At 34.0% G+C, this 19,517-nt stretch overlaps 1 protein-coding gene across 3 annotated transcripts in view; it reads right to left on the bottom strand.

Annotated features, from left to right (window-relative positions):
* Nucleotides 1–3,697: 3,697 nt before the first annotated feature.
* Nucleotides 3,698–19,517, bottom strand: part of LOC149794951 (polycomb group RING finger protein 1-like) — a 31,334-nt gene continuing 15,514 nt past the window's right edge. For 2 of the 3 annotated variants that reach the window (XM_089964614.1, XM_089964613.1), the window contains exons 5-8: nt 18,454–18,556; nt 16,283–16,424; nt 13,139–13,219; nt 4,290–4,701 (exon numbers count right to left, since the gene is read on the bottom strand). In XM_089964614.1, the coding sequence (XP_089820740.1) occupies nt 4,657–4,701; nt 13,139–13,219; nt 16,283–16,424; nt 18,454–18,556 (371 nt within the window). In that variant the 3' untranslated portion in view covers nt 4,290–4,656. Of the gene's footprint in view, nt 4,702–13,138; nt 13,220–16,282; nt 16,425–18,453; nt 18,557–19,517 lie in introns of all 3 variants that reach the window. The other variant, XM_089964616.1, reaches the window with a different exon arrangement.

Here is a 19,517-nt window from a genome sequence, read left to right as displayed (position 1 = left end):
CATGCCGCAGACATGTAGTATATGTCCCACCTAGTCACATTATTCTGACACCAGGCTGACCAGTCCTAATACTAACCTGTTAATGCTGAGTGTCTAGCAAGGCAGCTGTTAGTACCATTTTTGTAAGTCTTTAGTATGATGCGGCCAGGGTTCGAACCCACGACCTCCCGCTTCTAAGGCGGATGCCCCCCATATTTAATAAGAAATACTGTATACATTTGCATACGAGTCCAAATGCAAGCAACATAGGCCCTGAGCTGTCATTGCATAATGCATCATCAGACCTATGTTGTTTGTTCTACTCATTACTCCTAACAAACTGCATCTGCTGGCATATTATTATGTGACCTGGGTCTGTGCATATGCTGTACAAGAAACAAGTTCAAAATTTCTACTCTAAAAACTTTGTGAGTTTCTACCATATACCTAAATATCCAGACATAAACAGTAATTACTTGACTCTGTGTCTGGCTAATTTATGTACTAATGAAAACCTATATCATCAGGATTATGAATCAATGTAGCACAAGTTCATGTTCATCGGAAGTGGTTTAGGTAAGCTAGGTAACTTGGTCGCAAAAAACACTCTCATGATCATATTTCATGGGTGAAAGTGTAAGAAATTGATAATGCACAAAATCTGAGGCCATGGGTCATGGGAGCAACCAGAACCTCTCTTGTGGATCCAAAGCAGTGTCCACTTGGAGGGCCCATGAGGGCAAAGCACCCTCCACCCCTGGAAGCATCAGGGTTCTATCAAATCCGATTAAATAATATTTAAGTTATTCTTCAATTGCCATAGTCTTCCTCCAGTCACACCAACCTCCAGTTATTTTGAAGCACTGTTCTAAACATTTTGTGTCACTTCACATATAACAAATGCATGGCTACCAACCAGAAGTTGTAGATTGCTTTATATTAAATGCAAAAGTGATTACAGGTATTGTTTGCACAAATAATATTATCATGTCATAAAGGCACTGTCACTATTCATTATTGTGTTTCAGGACTACTAAAACCAATCATATAGAGCCAGATTTGAAAAAAGCTAGGATCTTAGTTAATAAACATTCATATTAACACTGTTTTGTACAGAACTCTTGGTAAATTTTGGTGAAATAACTTTGAAATATAAAAAAACTTATTGTGTTTTGCTTAAAGACTCTAGAACCTCCACCCCAACCTGTAAACCCTGAAAACTCAACAGATTTACACAAACTGTAAAATGGTCTTCAGCAGCTTCTCCAATACTGGATTCTTTCTCTATATGGAAAACTTTCATCCATGTTTTATTGTTTTTCTTTCTTTCACAAATAAAGAATTCTGGTTGCTTTTCCGTAGTTTATTTTTGTTTATAAATGTACAGTGTTCATCATGTACATGTACCATTTGTGGCAAGTGTGAACTGTACCAAGTATCACCAGTGTCCAGCCCTAAATGATGTAATTTCTTTGACCAGCCCTAAATGATACAATTTCTGTGACCAGCCCTAAATGATAAAATTTCTGTGACCAGCCCTAAATGATGCAATTTCTTTGACCAGCCCTAAATGATGCAATTTCTGTGACCAACCCTAAATGATGCAATTTCTGTGACCAGCTCTAAATGATAAACTTTCTGTGACCAACCCTAAATGATGCAAATTCTGTAACCAACCCTAAATGATGCAATTTCTGTGACCAGCGCTAAATGATACAATTTCTGTGACCAGCCCTAAATGATACAATTTCAGTGATATAATGCTGTTTAATGTGTTCTGAATAAGCATAAAATATGAACAAAATCCATTAATTAAAGCTAAACAAACCTTGAATCATCAATAGAAATTCATGTACGACCATGACCCAGATTAAAATAATGTATGCAAACTAATGATCTGAATGAGTTCTAATAAACAGTTTTATAATGAAAGACCGTTTTTAACAACATAATGCATCACCAAAATGATGTGCCCCTCTCCCTCAAAATCTTGCACATAACAGGATCCAAAAACATAGACCACAACATAAATGTGGAACTTCTGAAAAACTAAGGTATGGAGATCAATAGTGGAAAAAAAGGGGCTGGGGCCCAGTTAAATGCTTGAGCACTCGTTCAATAATCATGTTCAGAAAATTATCAATATCTTGTTTGAATGAAGCCTTTCACTTTTTTGTAACAATTACCTTGATTTCCAATAAAAACTAATCTCTGAAAGAAAAAAACCCACTAAATCTTTATTCTGTGGAGTTTCAGTATGCATCACATATCAGTGAAAACATCATGTATTATGGCATTGCTTTGTACACATGAATGTGGATACATTCTAGTGTTACTACTGATTCAGAACAAAACTAGAATCTGTTTTTTAAAGAAAGAGGGACAATTTATTTTGAGAAGCAACATCAAATTCAGTTTTTTTATTGTTCTATCAGTCAAATATTGATAATGCAATTCAATGAAAGTAATCAAGAAATTTCTGCTCATCTTTGAGCAAACCTAGGAATTTTAACGTTACAAACTTTGTGTTAAAGTATGGTTTTAATCCACTAAGAACACCTTTCACTATGTTCCCTTGCTTTCCTTGATCAAATTTACAAATAATAGATAAAAAGCTGACTGATGTTAGATATTCTAATGATTTTGATTACAAAATAAAACAATGTTTGATTGGTAATTTGAAAGGAGTTGACTTGACACACGACTGTGACTGCCAGCTCATATGCTGGTTGGATTTGCATTCATTGTAACTTTCTTTATTCTACCCCTTTACTTGAACTGATACAAAATACATAATTAATGTGATAATACAATACAGGGTCTATTTTTAATTTACTTTTAATTGTTAGAATGAAGCAAACACTTATGCAAGTCAGAGATCAAAACAGAATGGCACTTAATTAGGCTCTAGGAAATGCGTGCAGGCACTGCTGTAATGGTTGACACTTTTCATGCATGAATACAAGGGGCATATTTCTGATGTTTTACACTGAAAACAAATTAAAAGAATTAAAATGAAACCCAAATTTACTTGATAAAGCTTATTTCATTGGTATTTATTTCTTAAAGAGTTGCCACCAGTAGACATTACTAATATTTTATTTTATTGATATTTGATCATATACTGTTAATTACAGTGTAATGATAGTTCTTTTTAAAAGCAAAATTTAACAAAATATATGCCTTCTTATTAAAACTGTTAATTTCATGATGTTGATTCAAATCACCATTTTCGATAATAAGCGAGCAATACATCAGGGTTTTGCATATCAAATATGATGACACTTTTTTTGCCATTCAGCAAATGAGAACCAGTCTTTTATGGTGTCCCTGCATGATAAATAGGTTTGTGATTTACCTGGACATAGTAAAATGGTGTACTTTTATTCACATTAACTTACCTCTGTAAATATGAATGATGATCCATATTTTCCTTTCAAAGTGCTTAAACCAATCTTCAAAATATAACTCCAAATATGATGATGACTGCCCAATATATGTCAGTGATCAAAGTCACTTAGACTGGTCCAGGAATTTATTCATGGAATACCTTTACTGTAACAATGAAAACTGAACAAACTATGTCCATAATGAAGTACTCATGGGGAAAATTACCATTCAAGAAAACAGAAACAACAAAGAAAGAAATAAACAAGTAAACCAAAAAAGAAACAGTTTAGCTACTCCAAAATGGAAAACAAAGATAATAATCCACATACATATTGACACACTTTATTGATTTATTGACACAATTTGATTGACTGACAATGTGGTCTGCATCAAGTGATCAGGTATTGATCTGTCTCCCTTAGAATGCTCACTGGTGGTAAAAAAATAATAGAACCCTGTAATTACAGGTTGGTTTGATGTTATGCCGATAACAATTGATTCAACAGTTATCAATGTGATTCATTAGTTACTCCTGCCCACTGTTTTAATATGATATGTTCTTTTTTTTTACCATTATCCTTTAACATGCTTGCAGCTTGCGTTGTTTAGGGAACTGCTTGATCATGAGATGTGTATGTCAACACCTTTAGTTCATCCACAGGATACTGGTAATTAGGGTAATCCATGGGATACTGGTAATTAGGGTAATCCATGGGATACTGGTAATTAGGGTAATCCATGGGATACTGGTAATTTGGATTAATCTAATGGATACAATTAATTAGGGTTAATCAAAAATGTACTTGGTGTTCCAATACTTCCTTTACATTTGAAAATAATTAAAAAATTTGAAAACATGGGAGTCTGGAAAATTGGAGGGTTTAGATATTTAGGTCAATTACAACAATAAAAATATTAAACTTGTTTCATAAATTTTATTCTGCAGAATCAGAATGTTCAATTATTATGTTGCCAAAAGATTAACTTTGTATTTTGTTTTGTTATCTCAAAAAAGTTACAAATCCATTTCAGACAGGGTTTTTTCAATGTTAAACATGACATGATATAACAGTTATGAATATTACTAATTAAAAAGCACAGAAATGTCATTTTGATGATGCCTTCAAATAAGCAAGCGCATGCATAGAACATTTCTGCTTTAATGCAGTGATGTCTACCATCAATAAAATAGTCTGTCCTGCTCCCTTCTGGAGCCAGTCCTAATACTGGCTCATGTACCATGAAGTTCAACACATCTAAAAATCTGTATTCCTATATCCTCTTCTTTCAGCCAGGCTCTTTCAAACGATAGAATAACACCATTGGACTGGGCTAAAGAAAGAAAAATATACATCAATTTACAAATTAATTCCAAAATACAATTATACAGGTGCCTAAGATCACCTCTTTAAAAGATAACCTGTTAAATTGAGACCACAAAATTTAATTCTATATTTTATGCTTTAAATGCTTATTTTGACTTTAATAAAAGACCACTTTTCTTCGAAGACCACTTTTGGGTCTTCCTACTGGTGATCTCTTATTTATTTATACCTCTGGACTTTTAACATCAATTACTGCTTCAAATATTTGTATATAACACTTTGAGCTTTAAAAAGCATCAGACTCTCATACTGCATTTCAAAACACTTTGTAAAAGCTGAGATTATGAATGTTTTGCACACCAGTAGAGCACTAAGTGCTGGGTTACAAAGCCTGGATCTGAATTCGGTTTTATTTTTGTTAACAATACTGAACAGTATCTCATAGTCATCATTAGATTGATAAAGAACCAATATTCCTTTCATAACCGGATAAAGAAGAGGAAATTTATATCTTCCAGTTATTGGGTCTTTTAGCTGGGAAATAAGATGAAAAAAATCAACTCTGTCTGCATGAAGTACATTGTCAGGTAGAGTGCTAACTTGATACTTCAGGATCTCTCCTTCTAATTTATCAGCAGCCTTTCCTGCAGCATGGTGCATGCATCATATGACAGAGACAACTTGATATGTACAATGATGGAGACATTTTTCAAAATATAAAATGCAACTCCTTTATGAATTCCAGTCATCACTGATGCAGTATCAGCTATAAAAAAAACATACAGCTCTGCCAACTTATATTTATTCAAAGTATTATCAAGCAAATAAAAAATGTTTCCTCCAGTGGAATCTACTGTTAATTCTGATAATGAAAGAAGAGCACTCTGAATTTGCCCTATTTGTTGTCAAAGTCTCTTACACAAACTGGTTACTACTTCTTGTCATCATAATCACTACTCCTGTCTGTTGCAATACTAAACTGCCTAATTTTTATGGCTTCTGCAATTTTAAGTGAAGATAACTTAACGCCTCTGCATTTATAAAATTTGTGTTTACAATTAAGTTCTGCTGTAAAAAAGGAGTTACTTTAGTATTGGAGTCAGTAAAATGAGCTAATTCAAGGTTTCTTTGTTTTACAACCATGACCAATATTAAAATGCTTTCCACACCGCCTGCAAGGGGCATGAAGCTGCCCCAGAATGGAACGCTGTATTTTGTAATTCATGTATTCATCTCTGAATCGGTTTTTCATCTTTTCCCAATTCATCTGTGAAATTATTTGAAAAACATCACTGCTCTAACACATGCATCAACTAGAATAAATCTGACTTGACTTTTAGCACCAAATACCTAGACTGGTTCTGTACCAGATATGAATTAGAACAAAGAATCTGCGAGCAAAGATTAAAAGTTAGAAAACCAGTCTGTTCTCTCCTAACTAAGCCATACAGCTGCTATAAATAGAATCCGAGGTCAAAAGTTTGTAATTAGAAACCAGCATGTTTCTTGGAAATAGGGCAGCTGCTATAAATAGAACATAATACTGTTAGGAAAGTGCATGCAATTATACAGACAAATGTACTCGTATGTCGTAGTTACACAGAAGCCATTTTTTCTAGAATATGGTCTGTGAGATTAATGGGATGTTTATAAAAATGAGAAAACAAATTATTAATTTTTCTGGGAGGGGGATATACTGAAAACACATAATTCGAATACATTTAAGTGTAAGGTGTAAATTTAGTGAAAAAAAGCTTAATGATTACGCCAAAAGCGTAATGGTTGGCATGTATGCTTATAGTGCATCTTACTCTAAGAATGCCACACTGAAGTAAAACAACTGCTGTATATACTCAGTCATGATTCAGAAACAACTGCTGTATATACTTGGTTATAAGTCAGAAACAACTGCTGTATATAATTGGTTATAAGTCAGAAATAACTGCTGTATATACTTGGTTATAAGTCAGAAACAACTGCTGTATATACTTGGTTATAAGTCAGAAACAACTGCTGTATATACTTGGTTATAAGTCAGAAACAACTGCTGTATATACTTGGTTATAAGTCAGAAACAACTGCTGTATATACTTGGTTATAAGACAGATGAAATTGCTGTATAAACTTGGTTATAAGTCAGAAATAACTGCTGTATATACTTGGTTATAAGTCAGAAACAACTGCTGTATATACTTGGTTATAAGTCAGAAACAACTGTTGTATATACTCAGTCATAAGTCAGAAACAACTGCTGTATATACCTGGTTATAAGACAGATCAAACTGCTGTATAAACTTGATTATAAATCAGATCTGTTGCTTGCAGTTGGACCTAATTTATAAGCGAGTATATACCATACTAAAAATCTTACCTGGAACATCATAACTTTATTGGATCAGATCCCCATGTATGTCTGATATATCATTAATGTTTAACTGCATGGGCTTGATCAGTTCTAAGAAATGAATCTTACATGTACTTATTTAGCACAACCATACTGAGACAGAACAAAAAATCTTCAAAGTGGAAAGCTCTCAACATGGACAAAAAGTGCTTTCTCTTCTCATGTTTTGTACATACATACATTGGGGACATTGTATCATTATGCAATGATTAAACCACATTAACAATCTCATTTACACAGCTTGGATTATACATAAAAGATATGGTATTTCTCAAAATGAGCCCTCACAAAAATGCTGGTATGTTAACATGTTATTGGCCACAAATTTTGCCACAAATCTAATAATGACAAATAAATGCCAAAAAAATTATATTTATTAACAAACTCAAAAGACTTAAAGGATAACAAAAGAATATACCATCTCTTCATATGAACAAGGGAATCAAAAACAGGCCTTCTGATTGGTTAAATTCCAGTGATGAAGTAACGGTAAAATTATGGGTAAGTAAACGCTGCATATAAGGACCGCCTGTATACAGCGGCAAAGTTTTACAGCTCATCTTTATAAATGAATAAAATAAAATAAATACAGATTAGAGTTGTAAAATGGCCAGCTGCTGCTCATCAAGACCACTTCTATATGGTCCCCTGAATGGTCATTATTCACAGATCTGACACTAGTAGAAAGTATGGAATAAAATATACAAAATATTCAGTTTAATTAAATCAGAATATTTCTGAAATTGCACATGTAACCATACAGGCTTGAAAATAATTTTGGAATATCTTTTGTTGGTGTTCTTTAATTTTTATGGATAGATTTTTATGTACTATAATTTTACTGTTTTTCATGGTGTACCAATTTCTTGGATTTCATTTTTGCTCTGAACTATAAATTTAATGACTGCTATTAAAAACATGTTAATGTACGGAAACATTGCATTAATTTTTTTCATAAAATTTGTGTCAAGATGGCCGCTATCACTTAACCAGCTTGAAGCAGCTGTTAGTTTTTTGTGCCGCTTTTCACGATATATGTGCTTGTCGTCTGTCTTTGTCTATGTTATTGTGTTCATCATGCATTTGCTGTTCAGTTCATGTGTTTCTTCATCTCTTTGTTTTGTAAACGAGAGTAATTAGACTTTTGCTCAGCTGTCTTGCTCCACTGCTACAACTCCCTTTGTTATTGAACAAACTCCAATCATGTGATACTCACCAATCAACCCAATTATGCTATGATGGACTCTCATTGTTTTAAATGACCACTCTTTGGCTCTCCACACTACATTGTGTTCTAGACTAAACGAACTGGGATTACATTATTACTTAAATGTAAACAGAAACGAAAAAAGAAACGTTGTTTCAAAGATAGCCGGCACAGAACAGGAAGAATTCCAGTTATCTCCATTATGCCATTTCCGGCTCAACAATTAAAAAATTTGACCATTAATTTAGATAACCTAATTCAAATCCCTATTAAATCATCAACCTTTATGTCAACTATCCAAGAGATACCTCTGCGTCTTGCATTATTCAATGCCCAATCATAGGACCACCGGAAAAGGGCACATAAATAGTTAATTTTATCAATGATCAGAATATTGACATCTTTTTCTGACAGAAACATGGCTAAAAACATCAGGTAATGAGCCCAAATGCACGGATCTAACACCCACCGGTTACTCCATCAAGTCGTTCCCCCACCACTCTTGCAAAGGTGGAATTGCTGTCATCACAAAGAACTCCATGATCTAATGTCTTAACCACACCACAACTTTCAATTTCTACCACACATCGATTGAACTAGTCCAAACTACATTCACAATGGAACAAAGGTTAGTCCATTTTTTCTGCCTATACCACCCTCCTCCTAGTAGAAAAAACAAGCTGACTGAATCTCTCTTTTTGGAGCAGTTTCCAAATCTCCTGCAGTATGGCAATTTGATAGGTGGCAACCTGATTATTCTTGGAGATTTCAACTTTCACTTTGACTGTCCTGGAAACCAAAACACATCAATACTCCTAGATTCCATTAATGTTTTCAACCTCAAACAGTCAGTTATCCAACGCATGCACAAACATGGTCACATTTTAGACTGGATTCTTCATACACCTGATGATAATATTCTATGGTCCTCCCTGGTATCCCACGAACTTGTATCAGATCACCTCTGTATTATATGCCATCTTGACGTATCAGTCCCTAACCCTCCACCTTTATTTGCTATTAAGAGAAACCTTCATATGATAAACAGAACCAAACTAATGCATGACATCCAAGCAAACCTAACAAATGACTTACCTCCTATAGCAGAACAACTCGATAACTGCCTGCGTTCATTGCTTGACAAACATACCCCAGCCACCAAGCGCAGAGTATCAATTCAAAAGTGTTCTCCACAGTATAGCAGTGTTAGGGACCAGCTTCACACTGCTAAAAGAGACCGCCATAAAGCTGAGAGGCTTTGGCTTTCCACCAGACTCACTATTCATAAGCAGATCTATAAAGTAGCTAAGAAGAACATCACAAACATAGTCCATGCAGCCAAATCAGCCCACAACAGTACTAAGATCATGGAAAGTTCCAGCTGCAAAGAACTCTTTGAGATTACTAACTAGCTAATGTCAAGAAACAAATGTACACCACTTCCAACTACCTTCTCTCCAGTCGACCTTCCAGACCTGTTTGCAAATTTATTCCATGACAAAGTACAAACCATTAGAGATAAGCTTGACAACACAATTTTAATTGACTCGTCGTCACCATACAGTTGGGATACGGAATTTCAGCAGCAACCATTAGCAGCATTTGAACCTGTCTCTGTGGATTTAGTATGTACAATCTTGATGAAGAGTGCACCAAAGTCATGTGAACTTGATCCAATTCCAACATCAAAGCTGCTTGAGTGCTTAGATCCAGTACTGCCTTCGCTAACTGATGTTATTAATACCTCTCTCTCATCCAGGGAATTCCCATCATTTTTTAAAACCTCTGCTGAAGAAACCAACATTCAACCATAATGACTTAAAGAACTACCGCCCAGTTCCTTATCTCCCATTCATATAAAAAATCTTAGAAAAAGTTGTTCTAGCCCAACTTGTATCTCCTATGAATTCAAACAGTCATTTTAGCAATGTACAAACTGCATATCGCCCTTGCCACAGTACTGAAACTACTCTTCTAAAAGTAGTTATTGACATTTTCTCTGCTTTGGATAGCGGAAAGATTACAGTACTCACCCTCCTTGATTTGTCTGCAGCATTTGACACAATAGACCATGATATATTACTTCACCGTCTCCAGCATGTATTTGGCATTCATGATACAGCCTTACTGTGGTTCAAGTCCTACTTGGTCAACAGGACACAAATTGTATCTGTAAATGGAATACACTCCAGCTCAGTTGATCTATGTTGTGGTGTTCCACAGGGTTCTGTCCTTGGACCTATTCTCTTCATTCTATACACTCAGCCGCTCTCAAGTGTCATAGATCATCATCCAGTGTCTTACCAATTGTACGCTGACAACACCCAAATATACAAATCTAGCCACCCAACTGAAGTTGATGCTACCATCCAAGGTGTAGAGATGTACATTTTTGATGTGAAATCATGGATGACATGTAACAAGCTGCAGATGAATGATGATAAAACTGAGGCCATTCTGATCACAACACAAAGACTTTCTCAGTCACATCCTTTACCTCAAACAATAAATATCAGCAACACCAACATTAAATTCACACAGTCAGTACGAAACCTAGGTGTCACTCTGGTTAGTACACTCAGGTTGCCCCAACATGTCATGAACATATGCAAGGCTGCACATCTCGAGCTGAGATGCATCAGCTCCATTCACAAATATCTTTCAGTTGATGATACTAAAACACTTGTATGTTAATTAGTACTTTCAAGACTGGACTATTGTAACTCAATTCTATCTGGTTCATCTCAATATCTACTCCAGAAACTTCAAAAAGTTCAAAACACAGTTGCTAGGATCATCCTTAGAGTACCGTAATCTGAGCACACCTTCCCACTGTTCTGTACCCTACACTGGCTATCCATTCGATCCAGAATCAAACACAAAATTTTTCGCAGTGCTACATTTCATTGACAGACTCCAGTCCAACATACCTATCTGACCTCACCCATGTGTACACATCAGCAAGATACTTATGCTCTTCTTCTGATAATCGTAGACTCATTATTCCCAATATGAAAACGAAGTCATATGGACAACGTTCTTTTGCATACCAGGGCCCAGCATCATGGAATGAATTGCCCAGTGAACTTAGACAAAGTGGTCCCATTCATAGTGCTCTTAAAATTCACTTATTTTGACTGCAAGAACAAACTTAAAGACTTAATAATGTTTCCTACCTTAAATATTTTCAGCACGTTTTTTATGTTTTCAAATTTCATGGTGTTTGTTTTCTGTAATCATATCATTATATGTTTTTTTGGTGTTGTCTAATGTTGTGAAGCAGTTAGAGCTTCTAAAGATTAGGCGCTATGCAAAGCCCTCATTATTATTATTATTATTATAACACATTTCTGTGAATTTAACTTGCCATGATCAATCTGAATTAACAATCTGCACAAGACGTACATGAATGGAAACAAGATACTAATAATTAAAGGTAATAAACTTTCCTGTTAAAATTTATATGATCCTTAAAGCACAACTCATTTTATTCACATAATTTTAATTCAATGGAACAAGAGGGTAAAATACTAAACTGCTGCAAGTACTAATTAAGGATTATGTATATACACCGATATCAGCACATTACAAAAGCACATACTTCACTGATTTGCAGACAAAGCCAGTAAATAAATGTCATGTCAATCAAGTCTCCAGTACAGAAAAGTACCTGTCACATAAATAATCCCCACATTATGAATACACTAGACCAGCTTTCTCCAAGCAAGTGATAATCACATGTGATCTATCCTTTTCTCATGAGCCACAATTATATATTTGGTATTAATTGTTTTAAGTTTTAATGTTTGAAGGTCCTTGATAAAATGTACTTCCTTGCCTTCTTTTCCCTTCATGGCCAACCTGGAATATCAGTGGAAGTGTGATTTAATTGGTTTTATTACTGTGTTAATGACAAGATCATCAGAAGCCACTGTCTTGACAATGGTTTAAGTAAAAGATCACTTAGCTGTGCTTCAATAACCACTTGACTTATTGACTATCGACTTCAGTTGATGTTATGCACTTGTTGTAAGTGACTGAGCTTGGCAAGTGTTTTATTTGTGCTTGTAGTATTGTTTCAACAACCATTATAGTGAACACCATTTCTTGTCAGCATAGTTTTCTTTTGTATTATTTATTTTGGGTATTTGTAATCCAGACTGATCCAAATACAGTCTCATCGTTTGGCAGGTCATTCTTTTGTATTATTTATTTTGGGCATTTGTAATCCAGACTGGTCCAAATACAGACCCATCGTTTGGCAGGTCATTCTTTTTTATTTTTTTATTTTGGGTATTTGTAATCCAGACTGGTCAAAATACAGACCCATTGTTTGGCTGGTCATTCTTTTGTTTTTATTTTGGGTATTTGTAATCCAGACTGGTCCAAATACAGACCCATCATTTGGCAGGTCATTCTTTTGTATTATTTATTTTGGGTATTTGTAATCCAGACTGGTCCAAATACAGACCCATTGTTTGGCAGGTCATTCTTTTGTATCATTTATTTTGGGTATTTGTAATCCAGACTGATCCAAATACAGACCCATCGTTTGGCAGGTCATTCTTTTGTGGCCTGCACTCATGCAAACAGTCAGTTCTATAATTATAATTTAACATTTTTGGTCCATGTGGCCCACAGTATTAAAGATGTTCAAAGGTTGAAGTTAAATACCTATAAATATGCAAACTCTGACAGAGGTGAATTCACAAATGCAAGCATCCATAATGGCCTTGATGCCCTTTTTGTCTTTAAAAAAGCAACTAATTTCGATGACAACAAATGAGATTATGATGCAGAAAGACAGACAGACTCGAGAAATGGCAGACTTACCCTACAGTACCAATACATTAAATACACCTGTTTCATTGACATCTCATCGTCCAGTTCTGTTTCATCACACAACATACACACCTATTGGGAAAGAACAACTGTACTATATTATTTACTGCTATGTATTATACAACCATCTGCACAAAACACAGACCCTGAACTGATAATGCATCATTATGCCAACAGATCAGAGTTTATGCTGTTTGCTTGATACCATAACTAAAAGACATACTGTTGAGCTTCATATTTTGTGATATCCAGTCGAAAGGGACTTTACTATTTTACATCAATTTTAACTGGTTCAGTCAACTGCAATCTTAAGTTTTGAGTTTTAAGATCTCCAAGTCTGATTTGGGTTTAGCCCCTCTGTGCATGTTAAAAAGTCCTTTGCTTTATAAAGCTGTTCATGGGAGACTGTGAGCCATGTTATAAATGAGGAAACCTTACCATGAGGGATGTTCCAACAATACTGTCTTAAATGTGCATACAAATACAAAACAGGGTAATGTTTAGCTTTGTTTTGTGGGGTTTAACGCCATGTTTAGCATATTATTGGCAATATATGGTGGCCATTACACTTAGAACCCAGAACCACTAGAAGCTACTGACAGGATTTCTCACACGACCATGCTGATTGAGCCAAGAGTCAAACTCATGCAGACCAAGTTGAGACGTATGATCTGTAAATGAGAATGCTAAGATCACTCAGCCATTTGTGATCCCTAAAATGGGGTACAAGTATTTTCAGATGTGGAGTATTATTCTAATTAATTCCCTATTAACCAAAGACTAAAATTAAATGAAAGATTTTAAGCTGCATTGATAAAACAAAAATGAAAACAAGTTAAATGACTCTATGATCAAAGCATTGTTGATACAATGAGGGTCATTATAGTAAGAGAACACTGTATATAAGCATATATGGTATCTTTGATAGATGATTTTATACTGTGCCATACGGATATGACATACTAAAGTCCAATACATAAGCAATTCTCACTATTAATTTTTGTTACAAAAACCCACTTTGAACTCCTGAATGCAGACACAGACCACCTTATTACAATATTGATCACTGTGGGAAGAACTGATGCATTTAGTCAATACTGAAAAAATATCTTTCTTTTGAAAGAAATAAATATCTATAAAATTAAATCTACCACAAAAAATAACATTGCTGAACAACACTCTCATAAACCTTGTGACGTCAATTTTTTTAAATTTAATCATAAGCTATGAATATTTCAAGTTAACAGAAGTTAAATCACTTAAATTGTAAGAAATGTAAAATTTGGGGTGCAAATACTTGCTTCATGATTTAAAAATAAATGCAAACCAAATATAAAGGTCACTCAATCAAACCAAATATACAAGTCACTCAATAAACCAAATATACAAGTCACTAAATAAACTAAATGATTTTGGGTCTACAGTAGTTACTAATGTGCAGTAGTTGCTCATTAGATGATGCTTCACAGAAGTGCCCTACATTTGTTTGCTTACAAGTCAAGCTGAGCTGCAAAAATACATAGACCTGATCTGCCATCACATTATGTGTAAGTAGATCAGGGCTTATGCTGTTTATTCTACTAATTACTTCTAACAAACTGCACAGATCCTGATCTGTCAGTGCTATATGCAACACCACATCCAAGTCTGTGTGGTCTGCAGTTAGACTGGACGTATAAGTGAGTATATAATGTAGGTCACAAGTTAAACAATATTGACGTACAATTGGTATTTCATAACCAATATTATATTACAACAGGCACAGCTGTACCAGAACCACTAACAAATGGTAATTAATGCATTTAAAACCATATTATATTCAATTCTCAAAAATCAAATAAAAAAATGAAGTAAAACACATTAACTAGCACTGAGAAAACCATACTTAGCAGTTTTTTTCTCAATACTACATCCAAATTATATGAAAAGCCATGTTATTTTTAAATGTTTTAATGTATGGGACCATTGTAGTGAGGATTTCACTCTAATAATGTATTGTAAATTCTTTATGTATGTGGTTTGCAAACCATGAATGTAAATATTCCATGACCAAAGATTTTCCTGATGAATCCACAGGACTGATTGCCCGATAGATGAATTCAGGTATCATATATACTTGCTTATAAGTAGAGTTCAAATGCAAAATGCAAAGGATCTCTGTTGTTAAAGGTTGTTAGGAATAAACGGCAGAACAAAAAACTATGACCCCAATCTGCCAGCACATTATGTGGTCACAGATAAGAGTCTATGTTATTTGCAGTTGGACTTGACTTACAATGAGTATATAAAGTATCAACAAAAAGTTAGCTTTCATAAAATCACAAAAATGTATACTCATGACAATAACTGAATTAGGTTTTTCAAATTTGGTATGCAAGTATCTTTTAATTACCAAAGTATGTTTGTCTATATATGATGCAGAGACACCAATTAATGTTATTATTTGAGTCATTGACATATAAACATTCACCCTTACAGATTATTGCCATCACAATTTGTCTGTGGGTTAGAGTTTTGAGCCAATATGAATAATTATGTACAAAAGCCTGCCAGTAGCTTCCTATGGGTTGGTGGTTCTTACTAGGGTTTTCCTGGGTTCTGTGCTCCACCAGTTATATTGGTTGCAATGTAAAGCCTATCTTGCACAGAGAAATGGCGTAAACGCCCCAAAAACAACAACTGGCCATATTCTGTCTACGTTCACACAGGAAATATAAGTAGCAACAAAATTCTATTTCCCTAATTCAATGTAAGACAGCACATATTTGGAAACAAACCTGAAAAGATAAAGTTCAAAGCCAGCTTCAAGTGTGGTTTTCTTGTATCACAAGTCAACATGCTACCACTGTATCAAGTATATGACAACATGATCAATGAAATTCTTGACCACAATTATCAATGTCCACTGAAGAAAATTCTGGAGTAAAATATCCAATTATTTCTCTTGGAAAATACACTAATACTTGGACTAACATATAAAAAAAAAATATTATACAACTCCTTACATAAATTTTGTAAATGAACATCTGTGTCAGAATAAATGAGACATGGCTGTATGCAACATACCCAATATATTATAACAACCTATTTTAAAAATTTTGGAATCAGAGTGCTATATCTTTACATTTGACTTACCTCAAGTGTTCCTGGAACATCCAACTTTTTGATAATCATGGACTTAAGATGAACTATTAGAACCCTGACAGAACACCTGATAAATTTCTTGTCCAGTGATGGCAACTGAAATCGTCCAAGTTCATAATCAACAAACTGTGGGCTGAAATTATAAATTTTTGAAAAATTATGAAGAGAATCCTGCTTATTTCTGAACATAAGACTTTTTAGTAATACCAGTCCCTAAATTTATAAAAAGTTTTATGATAGTGTATGGGCTACAGATGATTTTAATTGTAGACTTAGTGTTTCAATAATAACGATTCATTTCCTAGTCTTGACCGAGCTATTTACTGGCACAGGGTAGTAATTAAACCAGAAGTAAGACTTCTATGTTGTATTTACTTATAATTCTTGTGAAAGAAATTTAACTGTCAAGTATTTTAAAAAAACACCTCTGATATTCTTGGTCAAATTAACTGCTGCAATGCAAATATTGGAAGTCAGATTGGCACCATTTTCATTTAGAACAAATAAATCATTAGAAGTCTTTAGGTGGGAAGCCCCATAACATAATGATCATCCATTCAGCAGGAGTAGTAGTATGTTGTTTTTTTGTTAAAGTCATCATGGCAGCCATAATGGGTAAATAATTAGCACCATTTTCATTCAGGACTTGGTGAAAGACCCAAGTCATCAAGATCATTCATTTAGGGGGAGTAGTGACATGAGAACTTTTAAGACAGTCATCATGGCAGCCATACTGGATGTACAACTGGCACCATTTTCATTTAGAACCAACTAGACATCACAAAAAGTCTGTTAGAAATACCTCATCTTGACAGAGCCATCCATTCAAGCTGAGCAGTGATACCAAGATTTTTAAGATGGCCACTGTGGTCACCATACTGGACATTTAAGCAACACCATTTTCATTTAGGATCACTTTGACTATGGGATGAATGTGAGTAAATTTTCAATGCAATCCTCCACAGGGAGAGTAGCAGTAACAAAGGTGTTCTAATACCCCAATGGACAATGGACAATAGACCATCTCATAAGCTCTTTTGGTCTATGACCAGTAGAGATAAAAAGCACATAATTTTCACATTTAGATATTCTGATATTCTAATGAATTTTTCTTCTCAAAATTATCATATGTGCTGTGACATGAATTAACTTCATAATGAGTGAAAATTGTTATTGTGCTCTTCAAAACTAATCTTTCTTGAAAACAATTCAAATTACTGCCTGAAATATCATCATAATTAACAATGAGAGAATAGTCTAAATGCATTATCCCACAATATCACACATTAAAAATTCTATCTTAAGACACCAGTTTTCTCAATAATGACATAATGTCCAAAAGGGACATTTTACTGTACTGTGGCTCATATTCACTGTATATAATACACACCAAACAGCATGAAGATCACAACAAAACAGATCTCATGTTCCTGAATTGTTTTAAGCAAGAAACTGAAGTAAAAATTCAGATATAATGTTTACCAGGGGAAACCTAAATCATGCAAATGTGACAATTTATTTTGAGGCTTAAAAGTTTAGAAAATTAAGAGAGTTCTGCAATAATCATAGCATTCTCTTATCGAAGATATAGACTGCCTCCATTTTGGGACTATGATCTTACATTCCCTGTTTTAAAGGGTTTGAGAATATGGGCCAGAGCACAAAACTCAATCTCAAAATTTTGATATGGTAATTTGAACAAAATTCTGTGTCATTGAAAGTTACCATACTAGCAGAGGAGTACAATCTAAGAATATCCTGGAGGTCAAGAATATCCTGGAGGTTTTACAGTCTGGTTTTTTCAAAACTTTCCAAACTTGAGCTTGAGTAACTTGCTCCAATAATTTTTGAGAATACACAGTCAAGCCTTTGTTCACTTAAAGTTATATTTTTTCTATTTTTTAAGAAAATTTTCAATATTGTTAAAATGGGGATAACAGTTTTATATTAGAAAAATTAATGGTGGATTTACTTTTGCATAATGCATTTCACCATCTTCAATAATGCATCAACAGTAAAACTCAACTTATAACAATAAAATCACTATTAATATCCTCGAATCCTCAAATGCAAGTCTGTTATCCCCATAACACTATAACACATTACCATGAGAAATTGAAACTTGAAAAAACTATCCTATACAGAAAATAAAAAATAGTTACCTGTATCTCTCTAAGCACAAGCAGACCTGTTCATCAAACTTGTACTGATGTGCCTGGCCATTATTCAATGTGGCAGAGAGCTTCGGTCCAAGGTTTTCTTCCCCTTGAGAAGAAATAAAGACAACAAATATTGTTATATTTTCCACATGAAAAAGCCTACAATATTTTCCCACTTACAACATAGCCCAGTGAACAGGACACACCCAAATCTGCCACGGCATGATGAAACAACATATCTAGGTTTTTACTGCTTAAAATATATCCACAATTTCGGACCTTGATTTATTTGGAACTTTATCATAAATTATTACTCAGGTCCAATCTTAGCTGAAAATATGTTGATCAACCAAAATGCTGCATTTGTCGATTTCGAGTGAGATAACAAAGTCTGCATTTACATTTCGTAGCTGAAATGTCGAGCAAATTTTTATGAGAGACCAGAAAATTACTGAAAAATGGGGACATGGGTAACTTAACTATTTTATATTTGACCAAGATATATGTTTGAGTATGTGACCTAGACTAAAATGTTATGGCCAAAATGTACATTTAATCTACATTGGTAAATATAGCATTTTAATGCTTGATATATATATATATATATATATATATATATATATATATATATATATATATATATATATATATATATATATATATATATATATATATACATATATATATATATATGTGTGTGTGTGTGTGTGTGTGTGTGTGTCAGTGGTTACCTCAAGAATGAATAAAAACTACTCATCATAAAATTTACTCATCACAATTTTGAGATACATGTATCACTAGTAACTTTACAGGATAGGAGGCACAAAGACAATCAAATGAGTATTAGAAATGATACACACCATATATTTAAAATGGTTTGTAAGCATGTGTAAATATCCATCTTTTAAATGATGATGCTTTGTTTAGCATCTCAATGAACATATGCTGTTTAAACCATATTTTTATATGCTGTGAATTAAAAAAATATTTTTCTAAAATATGATTCTTCAATAATACTTACCCGATCATAATACCTTAGAGAATTACTATGACCTTGCAAATCCAGC

Source organism: Sinohyriopsis cumingii, chromosome 7, assembly GCF_028554795.1.
Source record: "Sinohyriopsis cumingii isolate HCF-2022 chromosome 7, ASM2855479v2, whole genome shotgun sequence".
NCBI lineage: Eukaryota > Metazoa > Mollusca > Bivalvia > Unionida > Unionidae > Sinohyriopsis > Sinohyriopsis cumingii.
Note: the sequence above shows the minus strand (reverse complement) of the source record. Positions and strands in the feature narration are given on the sequence as shown.